The sequence below is a fragment of the Sorex araneus genome, chromosome 1 (genome assembly GCF_027595985.1).
Source record: "Sorex araneus isolate mSorAra2 chromosome 1, mSorAra2.pri, whole genome shotgun sequence".
Classification (NCBI taxonomy): domain Eukaryota; kingdom Metazoa; phylum Chordata; class Mammalia; order Eulipotyphla; family Soricidae; genus Sorex; species Sorex araneus.
The window spans coordinates 404,507,778-404,531,449 of record NC_073302.1 but is presented as its reverse complement, the minus strand read 5'-3'; the positions used below and the strand labels follow the sequence as shown (position 1 = coordinate 404,531,449).

Here is a 23,672-nt window from a genome sequence, read left to right as displayed (position 1 = left end):
GTCTCACAATGGAAATGTTACTGGTGCCCGCTTGAGCAAATCGATGAACAAAGGGATGACAGTGATTCTGGTTCTGTGGTGGAATAATAGTCAAAAATGCATTTATTTGAAGCACCTTTTTGAAGCTTTAGAAATTTTTATTTCTAATCTGCTCTTTGCCTATTTCTGTTTCTGATTTTCTCACTTGCAGAATCTGTGGTGGGTTACCTGTTGACATCTTGTAGAGATGGTAATGATGTCTTACCTCAGTGATTCTTAGCCCTGGGTGTGTATCAGCAGCCCAGGGAGGGGTGCCCAGACCACATTCCAGAACTGCTGAGTCAGAAACTCCTGTCTAAATGCGTCTGTATTTAAAAAAAAAAAAAAAAAAAACTTCAACTTGATTGAGATTTTTCTTTAAGAACCAGTTTGTTACAGCTTCTGAAACAAAACGGATTATAAATTCTGTAACATTTCCTACTTCTCTAGTAATACACTCCTACTTCTTCATTCATTGATGGTAAAATCTTGCCCTAACCTTTCTTTCTTTTCTATTGGTGTACTCCTTTGTGGGTTCCTTGTAAGTCAGCAAAACTGAACAAGCCCATTCCTGCTGCTGTGCCAGAACTCACTCACACAGTTCCTCATACCTCGAACCCCTTTGTTACCTAGCACATTTTCTTCCTTCCAGACTAACTTCAATGGTTACTTTCTCTCAGCATTCCTCTGGACACACAACCAGTCAGAGAACACTACCATGTTTCTTTGAATTCATTCATTTTTGTTAGTTATTGTGTGCCCTCCCACACACTCCCCCCCCTCCTCCTGCGCACAGCACTTGCCCCCCCCCCCCCCCACACACACACACACACATTTACTTCTGCCCCTTTTCTGTGGGGTCACTCTTTTTTTTTTAAATGTCGGAGTACTGCTAGTTATTTGTTGGGTAACTCTTGGTGGTCGTCAGGGATCCATACATGATGCCCACAGATCCAGCCAGGGCAGGTGTTGCCTTAATTCCTTCCTGTCAATCAGGCCCTGCATTTCATTTTTGTGATTACAAACCTTGAATCCTATTATAATACTGGAAGCATTATATCTAGAATGTAAGTTGCTTCATTTAAGAGAGTTTAAAAAAACACAGTAAGAGTTGTTGTTTCCTAATCTGGTTTAATAATTTGTATTTTATTTGTAAGTGAAAATATTTGATACATCGTTTGCTTATTAATTTCATTTTGTACAAGTGCTTTGAAGTTCACCTTTTTGCCTGAAGGCACAATTTTGACTTTTATAGTGATAGACTAATTCTCTGTAGCACTGTCGTCCCATTGTTAATCAATTTGCTCAAGAGGGCACCTGTAACATTTCCATTGTGAGACTTGTTGTTACTTTTTTGGCATATCAAATACACCAAGGTTAGCTTGACAGGCTGTGCTGTGCAGACGGTATACTCTCAGTAGTTTGCCAGGTTCTCCAAGAGGGACAGAGGAATCGAACCCAGGTGGGCCGTGTATAAGGCAAACACCCTACCCTCTATGCTATGGCTCCTGAGTGTAATAAACCACAGCTTCTTTATGCCAGTCATTATTGATGGGCTTTTAAGTTGATCTCATACTGAGGTTTTAGTCCTGGGTCTGCATTCAGGGATCACTCCTAGTCGGACTCACACTCAGAGCTGGGTATCAAATCTGGGTTGACTGTGTTCAAAGCCTTCCCATGTGGGCCATTTCGGACCCTTGAGTGTTTTTGCTTTTAGTTATTGTGGGTCATCTGTACATGTTCCTTGAAGAAATACTGTTCATAAATCTTTGCTTTTTTTTTGGATTGGCTGAGTATCTTTAGTTGTAGGCAATGTTGGTGCGAGCTGTGTTCCAAAGGTCCCAAGAAGCAATAACCAGCTATTGCTTTTTTTTTTTTTTAAATTTTCAGAATGGGGTTGGTCTTAAGTGGTGCTCCTGGGTTTTGGAGATGCTCTCAGAGAATCTTCGTCAACTTTGCTGTCATTTAAATGGAAGATCCTGTGGTGCAGCAGCCCTAGTTATTCCCAGGATTCTGGGAAAGGGGGCTAGGTGGTCCTTAGGCTAGAAACCAGAGCCCCCCTGTACCAACTTACTGATATTTATTTTTTAATTTTTGTGCTTTGTGCCAGACTTCTGGCTCTTCCTTCAGGGATCACTGCTTGTGGGGCTCAGGGAACCCATTGGGGTGTCAGGGATAGAACCTAAGTTAGCTGCAATCAAGACAAACACCTTATTTTCCTTGTACTATCTCTCTGGCCCCTCATTGATGTTCTAAAAATCATCTTTGTTGGGGCTTGGAGAGATAGGATGAGGTTAAAGCAGTTGCCTTGCATGCTGACCCTGGTTAGATCCCTGGAACCACATGTGGTCCCCTAAATATTACTAGTCTCATACTTTTACAATTAAGAAAAAAGATGTTTGGTAAGATCTAAGTTTTCATTTATTATTTCTTTGCTTTATTTGTAATAGTACATGTTCCAATACTGATTTTTTTTTGGTGTATCTTAACTACATTCATCTCTTTATTTAATATCATTGTTTTCTTTTATCTGCTTCTTTTTGTTTGGGGCCCCACTGACCAGAGCTCAGGGATTACTCAAGTGGGGCTCAGAGGACCATATGATGCTGGGGATTGAACCTGGACTTGCCTTTTGATAGGGAGACACCCTACTCTCTGGACTATCTTTCTGGCCCTGTCTTTTGCATCTCTAATGTGGACTATATATGTGGTATGTTGAGTCCCCAGTGATGATTGTATTATTGTTAATGGTTCTCTTGAGCTCTGTTAATAATTGCTTTGTGTATTTAAGTGCCCCACTGTTGATTGCATATATATTGATGACAGCTCTATCTTCTTGCTGGATTGACCGCTCAATCAATATAATATTCCTCTTTGTGTCTCATTTTCTTGGTTAGTGGAAAGTTAATTTTGTTAGGAATGAGAATAGCAGTTCCTGTACTTTGATGCTTCATTGGCTTGAACACCTTGCTCTCCAGCTTTCCCCCCTTGTTATTTATGTATTTATTTTTATTTTGTGAGGAGGAGTGTCTTTGTGTGTGTGGGGGGGGTCACACCTGTCAGTGTTAGGTTACTCTTGTCTCTGCACTCAGGTATCAGTCCTGGTGAGCTGGGGGAGGCAGGTTTGGGTTCTTAGAGTTTTGGAAGGGAGCAGTGTTCACTCTGGAGCATTTCCTCGTGAAGCCTCTCTTCTACCAGTGAGTGAGGGCCTAGGAGGTGACTCTGTCTGGGAACAAACTCAGGCCAGGGCGTGCATGTGCTCTGGCACTCCTCCCAGGCCCCAGGTCCGTTCAGTTACTGTGTCTTTTACTTGGTTAATGAAAACTATTTATAATATTTCCCCCCCCCCTTTTTTTTTTTTTTTTGGTGTGGTTGTGGAATCTGGCAGTGCTCAGGTCTTATGCTTGTGTTCAGGAATCAATCCTGGCGGTGCTGGTCTTAGACTATGTGGGGTGCAAAAACATGACCTACCCACTGGACTGTTACTCTTTTATGAAACTTACTATATTCTCTCTGTGTTTCGTGTTTGTGTGTGTGTGTCTGTATGTGTGTGTGTATGTTTATAATTTATCTGTATTGTTATGTGGTTGGTTTGCCATGATCATTGTTTTCAACATATCATTTTTTTCCCCCTCTGCCTGCTCAGAGTGTGTGTGCGCATGCGTGCATGCACATGGGATTTTTATCATGTTTTCTGTTGTCTTGAATCTTATTTGAATTGGCAGGGACATCATCCTTTGGGTATACTCTCTCTCTTCCTCTACCTTCATTTTGTTGTTTAAAATATACCTTTTTTTTTTTTTTTAACCAAAGTGGTTTTTTTTAAATCCCCTTCCTCAGTATTTCGTACTCTTTTTGTTTCTTTTCATGTGGGAGAAAATTTTTTGGTTGGGTCCTGAGTGATAGTACAGTGAGTAGGGCGTTTGCCTTGCATGATGCTGACCAGGGTTACATCCCCGGCATCCTGTATGGTTCCTGATGCACCACCAGGAATAATTCCTGAGTGAACAGCCAGGAGTAACTCTGGAGCATCGCTGGATGTGACCCAAAAAGAAAAAATATTTTTTTTAAATTTATTTTCATGTGGGAGAAAAGACCTAGTGGTATTTAAACTAATAGACCTTGGGGACTGAGTGATAGCACAGTGGGTAGGGAGTTTGCCTTGCATGTGGCCGACCTGGGTTCAATCCCTGGCACCCCATATTGTCCCTCGAGTACAACCAGGAGTAATTCCTGAGTGCAGAGCCAGGAGTAACCCTTGAGCAATGCTGGGTGTGACCCAAAAAGCAAAAAAAAAAAAAAAATGAAAAAGAAAAAGAAAGAATAAATAAACTAATAGACCTTTTTGTTAATCATCTTATTTAAATGTTCTTGCCACTTAAAGCATTCTTGGCTAGCAGTTTTGGTTGTTTTAAAAATAAATGTACTTTTATTTATTTGTGATGAAGGGATTGGTACGTCAATACCTGGTGGTGCTCAGGGGACATTATGTGGTGCTGGGGATGGAACCTGGGTTACAGCTGAAGGAACCTTGTGCAAGGAAAGTGCTTCATACATTTACTGTCTCTAGGTGATTTCTCTCCGCCCCAATCCAGCAGTGCTCAAGGCTTGGGAGTGGACACTCCTGGCTAGTTGGGCCTGACACATCACTGCTGGGCCCAAGGAGTCAGTCAGTGCTGCTTGGGTCTGCTGTTCCAAGAACCACTTGGGCCATTCTGGCAGTACCTGGGCTGCTGTGTGGTGCTGAAGATCAAGTTTGGATCCTGTGCCACTGCAGAACATGCACGCCTGGCCCCACATCTTGTCTTTGAGCAGTTTGCTGCCATTTCAGTCTCTTCCCGCCCACAGGCTTTCCGCTGTGACGAAAGGCTTGAGATAAACCCCTCAGTATTTCACTCTCTCTGAGTCCCCAGCTGCTTTCAGTATTTTTTTCTTTATCAAGACTTGATTATTTACCAGTATTATGTCTCGGTGTCACTCATTAAGAATTGGGGAGCTTTTATCAGCATCCCATAGCTCTGTGGTCAGCGTTCCTTTAGCTTTGTGGAGTTCTTAATTATTTGTTGATCTGATGTCTTCTTTTTTCTTTCTAGCTGGGTACTCTTGTAACTGTTTACTCATCTTTCGTCATTTTCTAAATCTTGTTCTCCTTCCTTTTGCGTCATTGCTTGTGATTTTATCTCCACTTTCTCATATTCTTTGTGAAATGGAGTCTACTTGTTATGTTTTTCATGTTAGATTGAGTTTCATTTAATGTGGATCTGTCTGGACTATTTTAATACCTTCAGTGTCTGGTGAAGCAAAGGTTTCCTTTTTTTCCTGTAGCTCTTTTTTTGGTGCCTTGGACTTACTTCTGCGTTGGGTTGGGATTCTGTAAGGTTTTTTTTTTTTTTTTTTGCTTTTTGGGTCACACCCGGCGATGCACAGGGGTCACTCCTGGCTCTGCACTCAGGAATTACCCCTGGCGCTGCTCAGGGGACCATATGGAATGCTGGGAATCGAACCTGGGTCGGCCGTGTGCAAGGCAAACGCCCTACCCGCTGTGCTATTGCTCCAGCCCCGGGATTCTGTAAGTGTGTAAAAAGTTTTTTGTTCTTGGGTGTGTGCCCAAAAAAAAGAAAAAAAAAAAGCTTTTTTGTACCTCTTTTGTGAAAGTGGACTGTCATCACTAAAGTTTTGTCCCTGCCTGGGTGATGCTGGCTTGTTTATAGTCATGGCAACTGATAAGTGCCACCATATTCATTTATGAAATGTTTCACTGATGCATCCCTCTCCAGTCGTCCCATACTATTATCCAGCAAGTACCTATTACACCTTCTAATAGCGGCATAGATAACATCTCTTAATTGAAGCAGACTGTGTTCAGGAAAGGCTTTTTCTTTGCTGTTTATTCCTAGTGATTTTAGGGGAAATTTTTGTTTATGATGTGGTTCAGTATATTTGCTGAAATTCTGGATCTAATGTTTAATAAACACGGTCCTCTCTCCTCCCTTCCTCCCCCCCTATTCCACCCGGTTTATATTTTGTCAATTTTTTATTGCCTATCTAATCTTTATTACTTCGGTTTAATAAGTTCAACTATATATTAATACTTGTTTTAGGAATAAAATATTTTATTAAGTAGTTGAATACCCTATCGAGCCCTGGTCTGCATACCTGGGTAATCGAGCAGAATTTGGAGCCGGACGGAAACTGCAATCTCTGCCCAGGGAGCACTCGCCCCCGTGAGCGTTCTCCCACCTCGAGGTGTCCCGGGGGCCCCCAGGGTGCTGTGTGTCTTTCTGATGCTCTCCCAGATAGTTTTTAGTTTCAGATCAACTTGCAGGCTGAGAATACAGTATTGTCTGGGCCTGCTGGAGAACAGTTTGTTCTGTTTGGTTTCGCGGCTGCTATTCTCAGCACTGTCTTGTGCTTTGAAATTTTGTTCCAGCTTAGGTAAGGCGTCTTACCTTCAACCCTTCACAGCGATTTCAGTTCTCTGACATTGTCAGTGCTGCTCTTGGAAGCTTGTTGACAGTGAGGCTGGGAGGTGGATGACCTATTTTCCTGAGTGATCAAAGAAACGACTTCATGGGCTTCCAGCGTTTCCTATTTGGTACTCAGAAATAGTGGTCAGTATCCAGTGAGACTGCTGATGGGAATATGTGTTGAGAATAGCACCCCTCGCACTACTTCTTAACCCAGGGGGTCTCGAGTGATAGTTTCAAGGGCAGGAGCACATGCTGATCCCCAGATCTCTGCAGTGACCCCCAGAAGCATGGTGCCCCAGTAGGAGTATCCCCTGAGTATCATGGGTGTGACACTCCTCTTCCCCCAAACAAAGCAAAACAAGATAAATAGTTGACAGGAGAGAAGCTGTTGCTGGCCATGAAGGTAGTTAGCTTTACTGACCGTAATGTATAGCGAGTGTAGCTCTGTGAGTAATGCACCCATACATTGTGCTGTTCAGCAACAGTCATGTAGTCATATGCCACCAGCACCTACTTCCCATAGCGCCCTGCTGTAGCCAGCATTCTCCCCCAGGGGCCCTGAGTCTGCTTCCCCTGACTTTGCCTTTGTCTCTCAACAAATAGAATATTAAGCCATGTAATCATTTGCTTGGCTTTTCACTTGCCTGATGTTTTAAGTTTATGTTGTTGGATTTATCGTCTTACTATTGCTGAGTAACTTATTCAGTGTTTAGCCATAAGTTGTTCTTTTACAGACTTAAGACTATCCCTTTCTAGGTATGAACTCACAAGGCACATAATATTCAAGCTGCACATGAATATGAAAGGTCCTTAAAATGCATGGAGAACCAGGCTCAGGGACCTGAATGTACCTCAGAGTGGTGTCTTGTGCACGTGGTGATGTTTCTCGAAGGCTGGCATTTGATCAGTTTTTCCAGGTGCTGCTTTTCTCAAGTGAGTTTTGCATTGGTGAAGTCTGGATTGCCTTTGTGGGTTTCTTTACTCACAGAGGGCTCACCACTGCATCCTTGGGGTGACTCTTTCTGTAATGCTTCCTGTTCTGACTCATCTCCTGTGTCAAACATTTTTCACCTACCCTTCCCTCTGCCTGTTGGAAGACCGAGAGGACAGCCAGGTTGTGTGACTGCTCTCGGAGCAGGCCGCTCTTTGTTCCTTCACCTCCATGCTACTCTGGAGCTCAGGTTGGAACCACTGTTCTCTCTGCCTCTGTAAAAACAGGGTGACCGAAAGCAGAACTGTTTGATTAAGCGGGTTCACTTTCTAGAGGCTACTCCTGCCCCCTCCGAATGTTCAGTACCAGTTAGGGGCAACATTACACACTTCGATTAGACCATTGGACCTTTTGGGAGAGGGGACACACCCGGTGATGCTCAGGGCAGAGTCTCAGCTCTGTGTTCCGGCATTGTTCCTGGTAGGGCTTAAAAGGGACCATATGGGGTGCCAGGGAGCCCAGTTTGGCCACGTGCATGGCAAGTGCCCTACCCACTGTGCTATCACTATGGTCCCAGGTACACATTTTTTTCTTTTTCCACTTAACTGCCTAAGGAATTCTTGCTTATGACTTCTTTATATTCTTCCATATTCTTGTTTTTGGATATTTGGGTGAGCAGTTCCTGGATCTTCACTGCCCACTCCCCACTCACTTGGTTCTGAGCTCAGGGATGAATCCTGTCAGGCTTGGGGGACAATGTGAAGTGCAAGGAATTAAACCTAAGCCCCATGCAAACTACATTACCCAGTGTAAGGTAGTGTCCAGCTTTCTGGCCACTCATCTTTTTTCTTTTGCTTTAGTAGTTTACAGTTCTTTCTTCATTGTGAAATGATTTTATTGTATTTTCATATTCCTAATATTAATGATTATCTGAAAAAATTTTTTTGCTGTATATTATTTATTTTAGCTTGTCTATGGTTGTTTCTTCCTTTCTGAGTTGCAGAAAACAATTGTTGACATGGTGGGTTCTTTTTAAGTGTTTAGAATTTCAAAGAGCTGTGGATGAGGCTTCATTTCTCTTTGGAAAAATTCTTTTTAACAGATTATTGGAACTAAACTGGAGGGCCGTTTGATCATGAAATAGCCGAAATTAATTTTTTGCTAAGGGTGGAGGAGTGGCCTCCCGTCCCGGTATTCTAGTCCATTGAGTTGCTGACCCAGTACGAGTGGATAGCCTGCTCCTGCCATTTCCCTTCTCTGAAGGAGCACAGGTGTGGCTTCTCATGTTCTCTCTGAACTTTGGGTCTAGGCTTATTTTTGTTTTGTTTTGGGCATTTGGGGTCACACCTGGTGATGCTCAGGGGTAAATTGTGGCTCTGTTCTCCAGGATCACTCGTGGCTGTTCTTTTGGGGCCTATCAGGGGTGCCAGGGATTGGACTCAGGTCCAACCTGCAAGTTGCTGTACTCTATCCAGTCACTGGGGTTTGGTTTTTCTTTCTCAGCTTTCTGCTGGGGATCAGACCTGGGTCGGCTGCATGCAAGACAAACCCTCTACCCTGTGTACTGATTGCTCTGGTCCCTTATTTGTAGCACTGTCGTCCCATTGTTCATTGGCACCAGTAAAATCTCCATTGTGAGACTTGTTGTTACTGTTTTGGCATATCAAATACACCATGGGGAGCTTGCCAGGCTTTGTCCTGTGGGCGAGACACTCTTGGTAGCTGGCAGGACTCTCTGAGAGGGACAAAGGAATCGAACCTGTATCGGGCCCGTGCAAGGCAAACACCCTACCCATTCTATTTATTCCTTATTTGTAATTAAAAAAAACTAATTAAAAAAATTCCCTTTCATTCCCTTTTTGTTGTTTTTGCTCCTGTTGTGGCGGCCTGAGGGAAAAAGCATGCTTGGTTCAAGCGCTCATACACGGGGTTTCCTTGTAACACAGATCTCCTGATTGTTTATAGTGCTGACATCCTGAAGGGATGGGCTGTGTTGATTGGCACGTGGGGTTGAGCACTGGGGACAGATCTGGCAGACTAGGAGGACAGTATGCAATGCTTAGGGCCACCAGGGCCACACCCAGTGGTTGGGTGGTGGGGGAGGGTGGAAGCCATGATTTCACTGTATGCATGGAATGTGCCCCAAACCCAGCAGCTAATTCCCTCTGGGGAGTATGGTTGGTGTTTTTTTTTTTTTGTTTTGTTTTGTTTTGTTTTGTTTTTTTTTTTGCTTGAGTGGTGCAGTTCTGAGGGACAGGGTTTGGCTTACACCCAGGAATGCCTGTGGGGTACTCCAGACTCCGTGTTTGCTGTTTGACTCCTGTGGTGGTTGGAAGTATTGCACTGTAGCACTGTCTTCCCATTGTTCATTGATATGCTCGAGGGGTCACCAGTAATGTCTCCATTGTGAGACTTGTTAACTGATTTTGGCATATCGAATATGTCATGCGTAGCTTGCCAGGCTCCGAGAGCAGGGGGAGGAGTCAAACCTGGTTTGTGCAATTGCCCTACCTGCTGTGCTAGTTCATATGTAAGGAAGGTACCTTAACCCTTGTTCTGTCTCTTCAGCCCCAGGAAATCTTTTATTTTGGATCTGGGGCTGGGGAGCATACCAGGAAACTCTTAGGAATTGCTCTTGGCTCTGCACTTAGGAACTAGTTGCTAGCAGGTGCTCAGGGAACACTGTGGGATGCTGAGGATCTAACTGTCAGCCTTGTGCAAGCCAAGTGCCCAACCATCTACACTGTTGCCCCAGCACCCGTGTCAATGATTTATTTAGGTTTTGTTTTTGTTTTCTGATTTGTTTTTTGGCCACAGTTTAGTGCATTTTGTTTTGGTTTTGGTTCTGGTATTGCAGAGGCTGTTCCTGGTTCACTTCTTTATTGCTCCTGGTGGTGCTCTTAGGAGTATGTGTTACAGATTTTAACTGAGGGCTCTCACATACTAAGCCTGGGTTGCGACCGTTTGAACTTTTCATCCTAATTCCATAATACAAATTTCTAAAAATATTTATTTTACATTTAATGCACCATAATTTAGCAAATTCCAGAGTATCAGGCATACAATATTCCAGCCCCCGTTCGTCCTGCCACCTTTGGGACCCATTAGGGCTCATTGTCCAACAGCACTCTCAGATTTCTTTTCAAAACTCAGTGTTTCTCCTTGGAGGCACAATCTTACGTTTATTGTTTCGTCCTGCTTATGTTGTTTTGGTTCTTTGGTTTAGATCATGCATGCACCTCACCTCTACACCACCATGTACCCTTGGACCTGTTACCTGTAGACTGCTGCTGCTTACTCCTCCCTCAGTTTCTTTTTTTCGTTGTTCTTCTCATTTCTGTAGTTGGGGGCCATTGGTGATCTCAGTATCCTCCCGTTTTGATAACTTGCTTTCCCTTGTCCTGTTACTCTATGTGCCACAGATAAGTGAGATCATTAAGCATTTGTTTGTCATCTTCCGACTTAAGTCAGCACAATATCCTCCAGTTCCCTCTGTATTGCAACAAAATGCATGATTTCAACATTCCTTGCAGCTGCATAATATTCCACACCTTCCTTATCTTCTCATCTGTTCATTGGACCACCTGGGTTGATTCTGTTTACGAAGTTATTTATTGTAATAATTTTTGCAGTGACTAATGGTGCCCATATATCCTTTTGTAAGATTGTTTGATTGACAGATACCAAGAAGTGGAATTGGTGGGTCATAAGGCATCTTAATTTCCTGAGAGATCTCCGTACTGTTTGCCATATGGGTTGAAGCAGAGAACATTTCCACCTGTAGTAGCTTAAGGTTTCTTTCTTTTTTTTTTTTTTTTTTTTTTGCCACATCGCCACCAATACATTGTTTACTTTTTCCTTTTTGATGTATGTCATTCTCACTTTTAGGAGAGATCTCGTTGTTTTAATTTGGATTTCTCTGAAGGTACATGATAGTGAGGACTTTTCACATGCTTGTTGGGCATCCATATATCTTCTTCAGAGAAATATTTGTCCATTACTTATTAAGCTTTTTGAATTTTTCTTTGTTGTTTTTGCTTTTTGTGAGTACCTAAGAAAGCTTATCACTGAAAACAATTTTGAGGTACAGATCTTGAGTTTTTGCTTATATTTTTTGCAGTGTATTTTTAAATCAGTTTTCATCTGTTCTAAAGGACTTTAATCCACCTTGAATTGATACTAATGTAAGGTGTGAGGTATAGTCCAGCTTTTAAAAAAAGTGATTACTCAGTTTTCCCAACATTATTTGTTAAAGAGGCTATATTTCCTCCATTTTCATAGTATAGTTTCAAATTTTCATTTTGTTCATTCTTTGTGATGCTCTGTACTATTCTGAATTCAGTCTATGTGTCTGTCTGCTTTAATTTTATTGTGTTAATTACAAGTTACTATACTGTTGACCAATATATTGCTGTTTGCAGACATATCATTTTGAGCAGATTACTTGGGTGAATTCCAATAATGAGTTGTGCTGAATGAAAATGTATTTATCTTTTGGAATCATCTGTTGAATTTTAATGTTTATATCCTACTTACCACTATTACTTACTATTATTATTATTTTTGTTTTTGGGCAACACCCGACGATGCTCAGGGGTTACTCCTGGCTCTGCACTCAGGAATTACTCCTGGCAGTGCTCGGGGATATGGGATGCCGAGGATTGAACCCAGGTCCGCCGCATGCAAGGCAAGTGCCCTACCTGCTGTAATGTTACCCCAACTCCCCTGTATCTTATTTTAAAAACTTTTAATCATTGTACTATACAAACAAGTAATTTGGGCTTTCCCCCGTGTTACATCCTTCATAAATGTGTATTTGCTGGGACTCTTGAGTACTTTTGCTGGGACTCTGAGTGGACTGGAGTGCATGCCTTGCGGGGGGCCCGGGTGTGGTCCCAGCCCAGTTATCATGAGTGATGCTGAGTACCGAAACCAAGAGTAGCCTCCAAGCACCTCAAGTACTACCCCCAAACAGCACAAAAGAGCATGTGAGGGAGGTGCCAGCCCGAGCCTGCTGGACTGCGGTTTCCCAAAATGAGGACTTCCTACAGCTGCACGGCAGCACTGTGAATGTTTAGAATGGAATGAAAGGTATTGGATGGTGAAGTTATTAGTGTTTGTTTAATTAATGTGGCTGTGACGTATATCTTCACTGAGTTTTTGTTGACTGTGTTTCATATTCGATGTGGAATTATACTTGTGCTAGAAGTTGAGGAATAAGGTGGTCCATCCACCCCGCCCTTTCTACCCTGTTCTTCCTGAAAAGGCACTTGCCTGTTTGTTTGCTTTTTACATTCAAGTCCTTTGAGGCCAGAATCTGATCCACTTATAAAGGACTGTTCCTATTTGGAAACTAGGCGGATGTCTCCATTTTTTTCACTGCTGAGAGTAACAAATTGCCTCGCGCTTAACAGCTGAGCACAGTTCCTGGATCCTTGCTTTGGGTCCTGTGGGTGAGGGGTGCCGGCAGCTGCAGAGCCACCGGGCTGTGGCCTGAGGTTGGCTTCTCATTCTGGGCTCTGAGCCCTGCTCCGGGATCCCTGACCGCTGGCAGAGTCCGTGAAAGCTTTGTGATTCGTCAGGGTTGGCTGGGACCGCTCTCACTCCTAGAAGCCACCCGACTCCCTTGCCATGTGGTTCTGGGGAGCATCGCACAGCTCCTCCTTCCATGGCAGCCCGAGCACACCTCTGACTTGTTCCGTGACCAATTGGAGATAACTTTTCACTTGTTATTTTCAAAAGCTTTTGTAATTATCCTAGGCCTGCATTGATGTTGACCCTTTGCCATATTACATCTAAGGAGAGGGATATTGAATTTATAGGGAATTCCATATTGATGGGGAGGAGGCAGGGGAGGGCGCTCATTGCAGAACTCTTCCTACCCTAGGAGACATTTTGGGGTTCAGTTGGACTTCGATGATGGTTTGAAATTCTCTTTTCATGTGAGAGGAGCACATCAAATTAGTAGAGAGTGTTTTCTTCTGTAGCTGTGTGGCTGTAGCCACTGGTTTTTGCAGTAGGGCGCTGTAGACAAGTTGTTTTCAGAGACAGTGTCTCTTGAATGAGTGTGTCATAAAGCGGGAATGCCAGACTGCGTCTTTCTGAGGCTGACAGTTACCACTGAGAGAGGGTGAGGAGGTGGGATGGGAAGGAGAGTATTTGGGATCTGGTGGTGCCTGGAGCTGGAGAGCTAGTACAGCATAAGGTGCTGGCTTGACCTGCGTTCAACCTGGGTTTGACCCCTTGCCCTGCAGATAGTCCCCCTACACTGCCAGGACTAAGCCCTGAGCACAGCAGAGTGTGGAGGTCGAAGGTGGATGGGGGTCAGGGACATGACAAACGGAAAGGGAAATTGACCTAAAATACCACCTGTAGAAATTAATTGGGAACTCATTTCTAATCATTGAGAAAGCGTTTGTTAAAGCGTGTTTTGTTGACCAAGTCTGGAGTTTTGTTTTTTTTTGCTTAATAGAAATATTAGCTGTAACGAAATCATATCCCCTACTTAGTTGTGGTGGCAACATGGAGCTGATGATATAGGAGTTTTACTAGGATTGTTTAATTTCTTTTTTCTTTCTTAATCCCTTTTCTAATAAAGCAGCTGATGATGTCATGTTCAAGAAATTAACATTGTTTTAACCAATGCTTACATTTTTATCATAGTATAATCTGTAATAATGATTTTTAGTTCATATGTATTTAGGGCGAGATGAATATAGTTATTTGCAAAATATATGAATAGCGGTTAGTTGGGATTTTGAATTTTAAATACGATATTCCTGTTGGTGAGGTGATGGCATTTTATAACATATATACAATAACATGAAATTCATTCCTGTATAAACTTTGGATATAATAGACTTTTTTTTTTTTTTTACAAAAGTGTTTATTTTCACTGTGAATGTGGCTACAGTAGTTATAAATGTGCCAAAATAAATACTGATTAATATCTACATATACACATTTTTTCTGGAATCATAATCTGGGAATAAGCTGAACACTCAAACTACTACATACATAGGTTGTATGGGTGTTAGCTTTTTTTTTCTTCACAGAATTGCTCCTTTGAGATATTGTTAGTTTATCATTCAGTTTTCCAGTGATTTTCATTTTTCCTGAACGCTGCTATTCCATTATAACAATTTGCCACTTTTTTCCCCCATTTATCTATTTATGTATTGATGCATAGGTTTTTCTTTTTGTGTATTGAGAATGGCTGGTACCCTGGACATTTTCGCATAAGTCATGTGTGTTACGTTTCCCCCCCTAATCTCTCATCTCTCTGCCCTCTGTTCATTCATTGAACCCCAGGCGTCATACATGCAAAGCAAGTGCTTTACCTTCGGAATGCATATTTGGTCCTGTTTTCTTTTCTCTTGGGTATACATGCATAAAGAGTGGAGTTGTGTATGATAACTCTGAAATCTGCTGTTTTTCGTACTGGCAGATATTCTCAGATCATGGTGCCATCCCAATATTCCTCATTCACAGTTTGAGATTGCCAGCTTTTACTTTTGACAGTTCTTGTTCCTGTTATTAAAAGAATTATTGTAGCTGCCCATTTTAGGTGGTATGTCGTCATTCTCGTTTCTATGTTTAGCTTTTCAAATGATGGTCTTCTGTTCATATTCAACATGGTCATTTGTGTATTGTGCTTGAGGAAATGCCCCTTCTAGTCCTGTTTCTATTTTCATTAATTCCTTTATGTGGAGCCACACCCAGGTTTGGCTGGAGTCTGTTCCTTGTGACTGAGCTCAGGGGACCATATGGTGTGGGGGGTGGAGTGGTCCCCTGTGAGTGGGAGGGTCAGGGGTGTGTGTTTGCTTTTCAACTTGGGTTCCTGGATACAACGCAACTCTCTGTCCCCCTTTTCCTATTTTTAAACAAATGTCTTTTTTTTTGAAGTTGTAGATAAAATATCTGTTGTATATAGAAGTTTATGCCAATTTCATGATTTGATAGATATTTCCTTCCATTCTTAGGGTTTTCTTTATTTCCCTTATGGTACCCTTTAAAATACAAAGTTACTAATTTGGATGAAATCCAGTTTTATTTTCTTATTGCTTATTAGACTTTTAGTGTCAAATTTAGAAAACATTGCTTAATAGAAGGTAACACATTGACCTTCAGTATTAATTTGGTCAGTCTTAATTTTATTTCTGGAACCTTTGTAGCTTTGTAGTTTTAACTTTTTTCAGTGAAATATTTTCTCTTGTTCTGAGATAATATTCACAGATGTGAGGTTTTGTTCCAGCTCTTTATCTTTGCATACAGATCTCCACTTGTTGGAAAGACAAAAGCACCCTTTAGTTTTATTGGCAGCCTTGTCAAAAATATTTATTGCTTTTCCTCCTCAGGGCTTTTTAAATGCTTCTGAGTTCTTGCATGAAACCACTTTTTGGTGGTTTGAGTCAGTTGATATATTTTATGACTATGTGTGTAGTGAGACAACCTGTCAGCTTGATTCTTTGAAAAATGAGATTTAATCAGACTTTGAAGAACTGTTGAGGCCAGTAGGTGCCACTTTAAAGAAGTCTGTCTTAAAGATGACACAGCATTGTTTTCTTTCCTTACATCTGCCCTGAGACAAATGTGCCTGTTTTCTTCTACATAGTGGGTTGGAACAAGGTTGGATAGGATGAAAAATGAATCACCGATGGACTGTATCATGTGGCAATTAGATTGTACCAAGATTAAACTATAATGAATGGGATGGTTTCAAAAGTGCTGATGATTGGTGTGTAGGAGGTTCATTAGAAAAAGCCTTAGAGAAAACCAGAAGTCACTGGTAAAACCTGGATTCTTTTAAGTTTAAATCTGATGCCAAGATGTTCTCCGGTATCAATGAATCAGAACCATGTAGCATTTTGTGAAGGAATGTATAAGACTCATTTGTAAACTGTTACAGTGACCATGGATTCTGCGGAACATAGTAGGTGGGCAATATACAGTTTACACTTGCAAATCCCTTGTGTCCCTTATACTCAGACCCATTTGGACTTTCTACCTGTCACATGCTTGGTTCCCACCTGCCACTAGTGGCCTCTATATTGGACAGCCTAGTTCGGGGTGTTATGTCAACTATTACATCAGCATTACTCAACATCCTCTGTACTTCAAGGTACCTTAGTCATCTATTTTTAATTGATGGACTGGCCTTTGGGGAAATTCCTGCCCAGCAACCATGGGGAAAGGTGAATGCCTGCTTACTAAGCACAGCATCTGAGGCCTGTGTGACGAGAGGTGGCAGAACATAGTAGGTGGCTAAAGAGGAACCGAGAAACTGCTACTCCCTCCTTACTCCTTTATCCATTAGGGTGAAGATACCAAAGTGTCTCAAAACCCATGGCAATGGGACATGAAAATGGGATCATTGAAGAGCCTGATCAAGTTGAGTAATTGAGAGTGAGTGTGAGTGTGTGTGTGTGTGTGTATGTGTGTGTGTGTGTGTATGTGTTTGTGTAAATAAAACTGGTAAATGCGGTGATTTTCAAATGGGCATGATTTTCTTCCCAAGGGGTTTATTAAAGTTTGGAGATGATTAGATGGTCACAACTAGTGTTGTGTCTGTGTGTGTCTGTGTGTGGGGTGTGGGGAGGGCACATGTAGTTGCTAGAGACCAGAGGTGTTGGTCGCTCTCTATAGGGCACAAAATGGACACATACAACAATGAATGATCTGGCCCCAGAGCCCTGTGTTCCTTGCTGTTTGTAGCTCAAGAATAGCTGGTTGTTCTGTTTTTGTTTATTATTACATAGTTTCTATAGGGATTGTCTTTTATATTCTTCTGTATGGGGCAGGGTGGGTGGATGCTTTACACAATGTGTTTTGGGGCTCCTCTCTTGATACTCAACCCTAGCTCTGGGGTGTTGATGGTTAGCTCGTCTGACCCCAGCGGTCATAGGGGACGGCCAGTCGTGCCTTAGCTGAGGGTGCTGTTGGGTCAGGCTCCATCATGGAGATCCAGCTTGGATCCTCGGTGTCCCAGGCATTCGTGCAAACCTTTTAACATACCTCCCAGCCCCATCTTATTTTAATAGACATATTTTCTGTGGAAGAAAGTAAACTTTTTAAGAATTTTGGATTGAGCAAGATTGTCAGGTAGAGTCTGCTGACACAACAGAAGAGCAGTTCTCTCACCTCATCTTCCCCCGTGGAATTGGTAGGTTGTTCCTCTCCTGCTCCTCTCTGAACTTTCATCCTGACAGTTTCACATTAAGGAGCAGCGTGCGCATTCCACAAGAACTGCACAGGGGGCTGGGGAAATGGTTCAGCAGGGAGTGCGCTTGCCCTGCATGTGGCCAAGCTGGGTTTGATCTCCGGCATCCCATATGGTCCCCTGAGCCTTCCACAGGAGATCCCTGAGAACCCGCGTATTGGGTGTGTGTCCCAAAAACAGACCAAAAAAGTAAGAAAAGAAAGTAAAAAAAATGTTGTGGGCGCAGGCTGCTGCTGGAGAGGTAGCAGACAATCTGCCTTGCATGTGTTGGCCCAAAGTTCCATCTTTGAAGTCCACCAGCTTCAGCCCAGGTGGACGCTTCCCGTCACTGGGAATCGCTCCAGGCTAGCAGCCTTAGCCCCTTGAGAAACAATCAACAAGACCACCAGGAGAGGCTCTCAACTGACTCAGAGCTGCTGGAATTTGAAGCTTACTTCTTTTGTTGGGCTTTGATTTTGGGCCATACTGGCCGTGTTTAGGGTTTATTCCTATCTCTGCACTGAGGATTCACTCCCGTTAGTGCTCCGAGGGCACCATATGGGATTCCAGGAGTTGAACCTGGCTAGGTTGAGGACCTGGGTTTGTCAAATGCAAGGCAGGTTCCTTCCCTGCTTGTACTATCTCTCAGGCCCCTTGTTATTCCCTTCTACATCCTGAGGGCTTGTTAGCTCCAAGATGGTGGAGAATGATGTCTCCCTAGCTGGATGCTCTTAATGTTTGTTATTTGGGGAACTATAACTTCATACATTGCAGGTAGGTGTCGATATAAGTTGTTTTCAGCTTACGAGGACTGGAGCAATAACACAGCTGATAAGGTGTTTGCCTTGCACCCATCTGACCCGGGTTCGATTCCTCTGCCCCTCTCAGAGAGCCCAGCAAGCTACTGAGTGTATGCCTCCCGCAAGGCAGAGCCTGGCAAGCTACCTGTGGTGCATTCGATATTCCAAAAACAGTAACAAGTCTCACAATGGAGACATGACCGGTACCCGCTCGAGCAAATCAATGAACAGTGGGGCAACAGTGCTACAGTGCTTCAGCTTATGGGGGTTTTATTTTTGGGTGTGTGTGTGTGTGTGAAGCAAAGCAGAATCATTTTTATCAAATGAAATTGAGAGATGTGGCTGGGAGTCAGAGAAGAATATACATTCGAGAGAGAATCCAAACTTGGAGAAGCCAATACACGTGTTTTATTAAAAATAATATCTTATTTAAACACCGGGCTTTATAGAGTTGTTCATAGTACAGTTGTCTAGAGTTTTCGGTGGTCCAATAACAGTTCCACCACCACAGTGAGCTTGTTACACATATTTCTCTGTTAAAGGTAAATAACGGGTCGGGTTTGCCTTGCAAGGTCTCCTCTAGGGTCTGGTTTAGGCCCATCCCTGGTTCTAGTTCCTTTTCTCTTCCTCCCTGGACCTTGTGTAGCTTATGTTGGTATTTGGTGGCAAATGAACTAAATACCTAACAGGATAAAATAGCTAATAGGAATCGCACAGCTTCCCTAAGGCTGTTTGGGAAATCTCAGATTGAGCAAGAATTTAGGCCCCTGCTTAGCCAGGGCTTTGTCAGTCTCTCTTCCTTGCAGATGCTGAGAATCCCGTGCCAGTGGCAGCTGACATTCCCAGGATTCCAGGAGCGCCCCTGAGCAGTGTTTCTCAACTTGTTCTGATGGTGACCCCCTTCTGACTGGTTTCCTTCCTGGTTTCCTTCTGCTGGCCCCCAGTCAGCTGGTTGGCGTTTTGGTCTTGTCCTGTGTGACCTTCCCATGAACAGGGTTTCCACTTGTGGTGTCCTTGCAGGGCGAGGGAGGGTTAGCCGGCTGCTGGTTGACACCTTCAGTTGCAGAGGGAATCCTGGAGCTCTGTTCTCATGTCTGGGAGTGTGCACTGCATCCTGCAGAGACACTTTTGCAAACAGAGCTTCTGTTCTGGGCAGGTGTCCGTGAGTGACACTTTCCCCTCAAATGGGACTCCACTCAGTCCCCAAACTAGTCTCCTCCTTTCTTGCCTGACTAAGGCGTAGAACATTTGTGCCCCCAGCCTCCTAACCTCTGCCCAGGCACTGCCCCTCCCTCCTGCTCTGGCCCTTGCAGCGTGGTCCTGAGTGATGGGTGTGGCAGCATCCAAATTCATGGAGAGATGAGCTTCTGGCATTCAGATGGGTAATTCCTCTTCAAGTTGTCCCATTTTGGCATGGTTAGAAATTACATGCATTTTGTACTAAGTTTACGTTTGATTTTTACAAAGCTTTGTTACTAACACTTTTAAATTTACTCTTGTTATTTTACATTTTGGGGCCATGCACAGTGGTCTGAAACACCTGGGCTTTTTGCTCTATGCTCAGGGATCACTCCTGTCAGGCTTTGGGGAACCATATGGGGTGATGGGGATCAACCCCAGGTCAGCTCCTTGCAAGGCAGTTGCCCTGCCCGCTGTACTGCTGTTCTGGGACCATGAATTTTTAATGTGCCCTTGAACCAGTTTGTATATTTGAACAGTTGACATTGATATCATAACACCCGGCTATGCACAGGGGTCACTCCTGGCTCTGCACTCAGAAATTACTCCTGGCGGTGCTTTGGGGGACCATATGGGATGCTGGGAATCGAACCCGGGTCAGCTGTGTGCAAGGCAAACGCCCTACCTGCTGTGCTCCAGCGCCCCTTTTTTTGTTTTGTGCGGTTTAGGACTTGGAGCGATAGCACAGTGGGTAGGGCATTTACCTTGCATGCAGCATTCGATATGCCAAAAACAGTAACAAGTTTCACAATGGAAACGTTACTGGTGCCCGCTCAAACAAATCAGTGAGTAAGGGGATGACAGGGATAGGGACAGGGCTTAGGAGGTGTCAGGTACCACTGACCACTGGTGCTGGGGAAGCAGGAACAGGGTCTTGGCATTGCCCAGAGGGTACTTGTCTCAAGATAGAAAACAGCCATAAAGAAACAGGCTCTCTCATGTATAGTATGCACTCCAGCCTCTTGAGCTATCTCCCTTAACTCGTCTTACTTTTTTGGCCTATCATTAATCATAAATTTTCCTATTCTTTGAAAAGTGTGTGCTAAATATCACCTAGCTTCTTCTTCCCACTGGGTAGTGCAATACTCAGGGCTCACTCTGTGTTCAGGAATCATTGCTTGCAGTGTGTCGGGGTACCTTGTAGGGTTCTGGAGGTCAAACAGTTGCATGCAAGGCAAGTGCTTTAATCCCTGGAACCATCCATCTAGTCCTTCCTACCTTCTCCCCACACCCTGTAGTGTTCGGGGGCTACTTCCGGCTCTGTGCTTGGGTCACTCCTGGCATTTGTGTAGGGGACCCTGCTGTGCCAAGCGTTGCAACTGGGCTTCCAGCATACTTTGTGTAAACACTTGTCCAGGGTTCACTCTCTCTGGTACTTGGCTTTTTTCTGTTATAAACATCAGTTGAGGCGCTGTGATTTATTTTGTTGGTAACAATGGTTTCCTGTGTATCACATTTCGTCACCAGTGTACCAAACTCCCTCTCACAAGGTTCTCAGTCCTCCTGCCTTACAAACCACCCCTCCCCCAAAATCAGTTTTGTGGATCAGTTTTTGTTGTGTTGAAAGAACTTTGTTGCTACCTGGCTTGCTAAGTCCTACATATAAGAGAGATAATTTTGTCTGGCCCCTTTCATTCTGAAGAACTTCATGCAGCCTGTTATAACCTACTAGTTCCACTGCTGTGAATTACATGATTTTGTTTTTTCTTAGAGCTGTGTAGTTATTCCATTGTGTATATACCATCAATTCATCTGACATTGGGCACCTAGGTTGCTTTAATGTCTTGGCCATTGTATTAAGCATTGCAATAAACACAGGTGTTTATAAATCCTTTAGATTTACTATTTTTGTGTTTTGGAATTGGTATGGAAAGGAGGTATCAGTGAGTCATAGGGTTCTAATTCCATATACTCAAATCATTTATAGGAGATCTTAACCTATGTTTTGGACAGATCTCCTTTTTTCTTTCCATAGAGGCTGAACCAGATGACATTCTTTCCAACAGTGATTGAAGGTTCCTTTGTCACTATGATCCCGCTAAATATAATTGGAGTGAGATGATATCTCAGTTGTCCTTTCTCTCATAGTGACTGTCACCAGTTTTCCATATTCCATTGGCTATCTTGTATATATTATTTGGGAATGTTTTTGTTCATCTCCACAGTTTTGAGTGGTGACATTGGATTTTTTAATTTTTGTGAGTGCTTTATAGAACAAGTTTGATATGAGCTCTTTATCCGATGTGTGCAAAAAAATTTCTTGCATTCAGTCGGGTTTCTTTTTATTATCCTAATTGTTCTGTTAATAGTTTCTCAAATTGAGTTTTTGGGGTTATTTCTTTTTTTTTATACCTTCAAAAAATTAAGAATTTTTAGTGTTATCTTGTGTTTTTTTTAATCTCTTTTACGTTTACTTTCCTGAAGAATCACTGTCACACTGTCATCCCATTGCTCATCGATTTGTTCGAGCAGGCACCAGTAATGTCTCTCATTGTATGATTCATTGTTACTGTGTTTGGCATATCCAGGCTCTGCCATGTGGGCGAAATACTCTCGGTAGCTTGCCGGGCTCTCTGAGAGGGGCGGAGGAATCAAACTCGGGTTGGTCCCGTGAAAGGCGAACGCCCTACCTGTCATGCTGGAGACCGGGGTTTGATTCCCCGATGGGGAGTCATCAAAATGATTATCACGAAGAATATGCAGTACAATTTTGATTTGATTTTTTTACATGTCAGTTTTTCTTATGACCATTTTCTTATGATCATTCGAAAGGCCATTATAAAACTTTATATTAGTGATTTTTATCTGACTGATGAGCTTTTTATCTTTCTGAACATTTCTTGCTAAGCAAGGTTGAGTGGACACACAATTGAATTTTTTGATGAAAACTGATACATCAGCTACACTGTCTATTGATTACTATTGATTACTATTTATAATGTTATCTAGGAAGCATTATAAAGTTATCTAGGAAACATAACCACATTTCTATTCAGTATCAAAAATAAATTGTTTAAAAATCCTAGAAAATACTCTCCTTATAAGTACATGATTTTTCTCATCTGTGGTCTTTGTTCTTACTAATCAGGGTGTCTTAATTAGGGAGACTATGGGTTTGTGCTATATGTGTCACACCTAGACGTTTATGGAGACTACTTCTGGCTTGGGATCAGTAGCAGATCCTTCTGACTGGGGACCTATCAGAAACTGTTGACATACAAAGCATACTAGCCCTTTTAGATAATCTCCTTGGCCCACAGTTACTGCTTTATTTCACTTTCATTTCATAATATTGTTAGGATATAAGAAATCTTAAAGCTGTAAGTGAATATGTGTCTCCAGAAATAAATACACTCGAGTAAAATCATGATGTTGTTTTCCTCCAACCTGAAAGAGAAACTATTACTAGAGTCAACTATAGTGGATGGAGTAATATTAAACTGCATTTCTTAGCGTGTGACAGGTTTTATTTTTTGCCTATCAAGAACTCTTGTATGTGTCAGTACTTCAGTATTTTTCTCCTAAGTAGGATCTTTTCCTTCTGCTCTTTCAGGCCGGAGCCTCAGCAGAAAGCTCCCTTAGTGCCGCCGCCGCCACCACCACCGCCACCACCGCCTCTGCCAGACCCTACACCCCCAGAACCAGAGGAGGAGATCCTGGGATCTGATGATGAGGAGCAGGAGGACCCCGCGGACTACTGCAAAGGTGATGTGCAAACCCACCCGTTGGGCCACCCTGCAGTTTGTTGTGCAAGTTGGACAGATGGATAAGGGAAGTTAATGACACAATCTGCTTTATTCACTTTAGACTATGTTTTACTTTTGGAGGGGAGGTGTGTTTGGTTTCTGGGCCACTTGGGCGGTCCTCAGTTCTCAGAGGATGATGGTGCTTGGAGAACTATATGGGATGCACGGCCTCAAACCCGGGTTGGCTGAAGGACTCCTGATAGCACTCAGGCGACCATACGGGATGCTCAGCATCAAATTGGGGTGGGCCGCATGCAAGGCAAGCACCCT

General features: G+C 43.0%; 1 protein-coding gene across 5 annotated transcripts in view; it reads left to right on the top strand.

The window, feature by feature from the left end:
* SRPK2 (SRSF protein kinase 2) overlaps positions 1-23,672 on the top strand; it is a 219,534-nt gene that overhangs the window by 135,877 nt on the left and 59,985 nt on the right. For 4 of the 5 annotated variants that reach the window (XM_055130734.1, XM_055130764.1, XM_055130740.1 and 1 more), the window contains one exon: positions 23,210-23,361. In XM_055130734.1, coding sequence (XP_054986709.1) covers positions 23,210-23,361 — 152 coding nt within the window. Of the gene's footprint in view, positions 1-12,013; positions 12,107-23,209; positions 23,362-23,672 lie in introns of all 5 variants that reach the window. The other variant, XM_055130757.1, reaches the window with a different exon arrangement.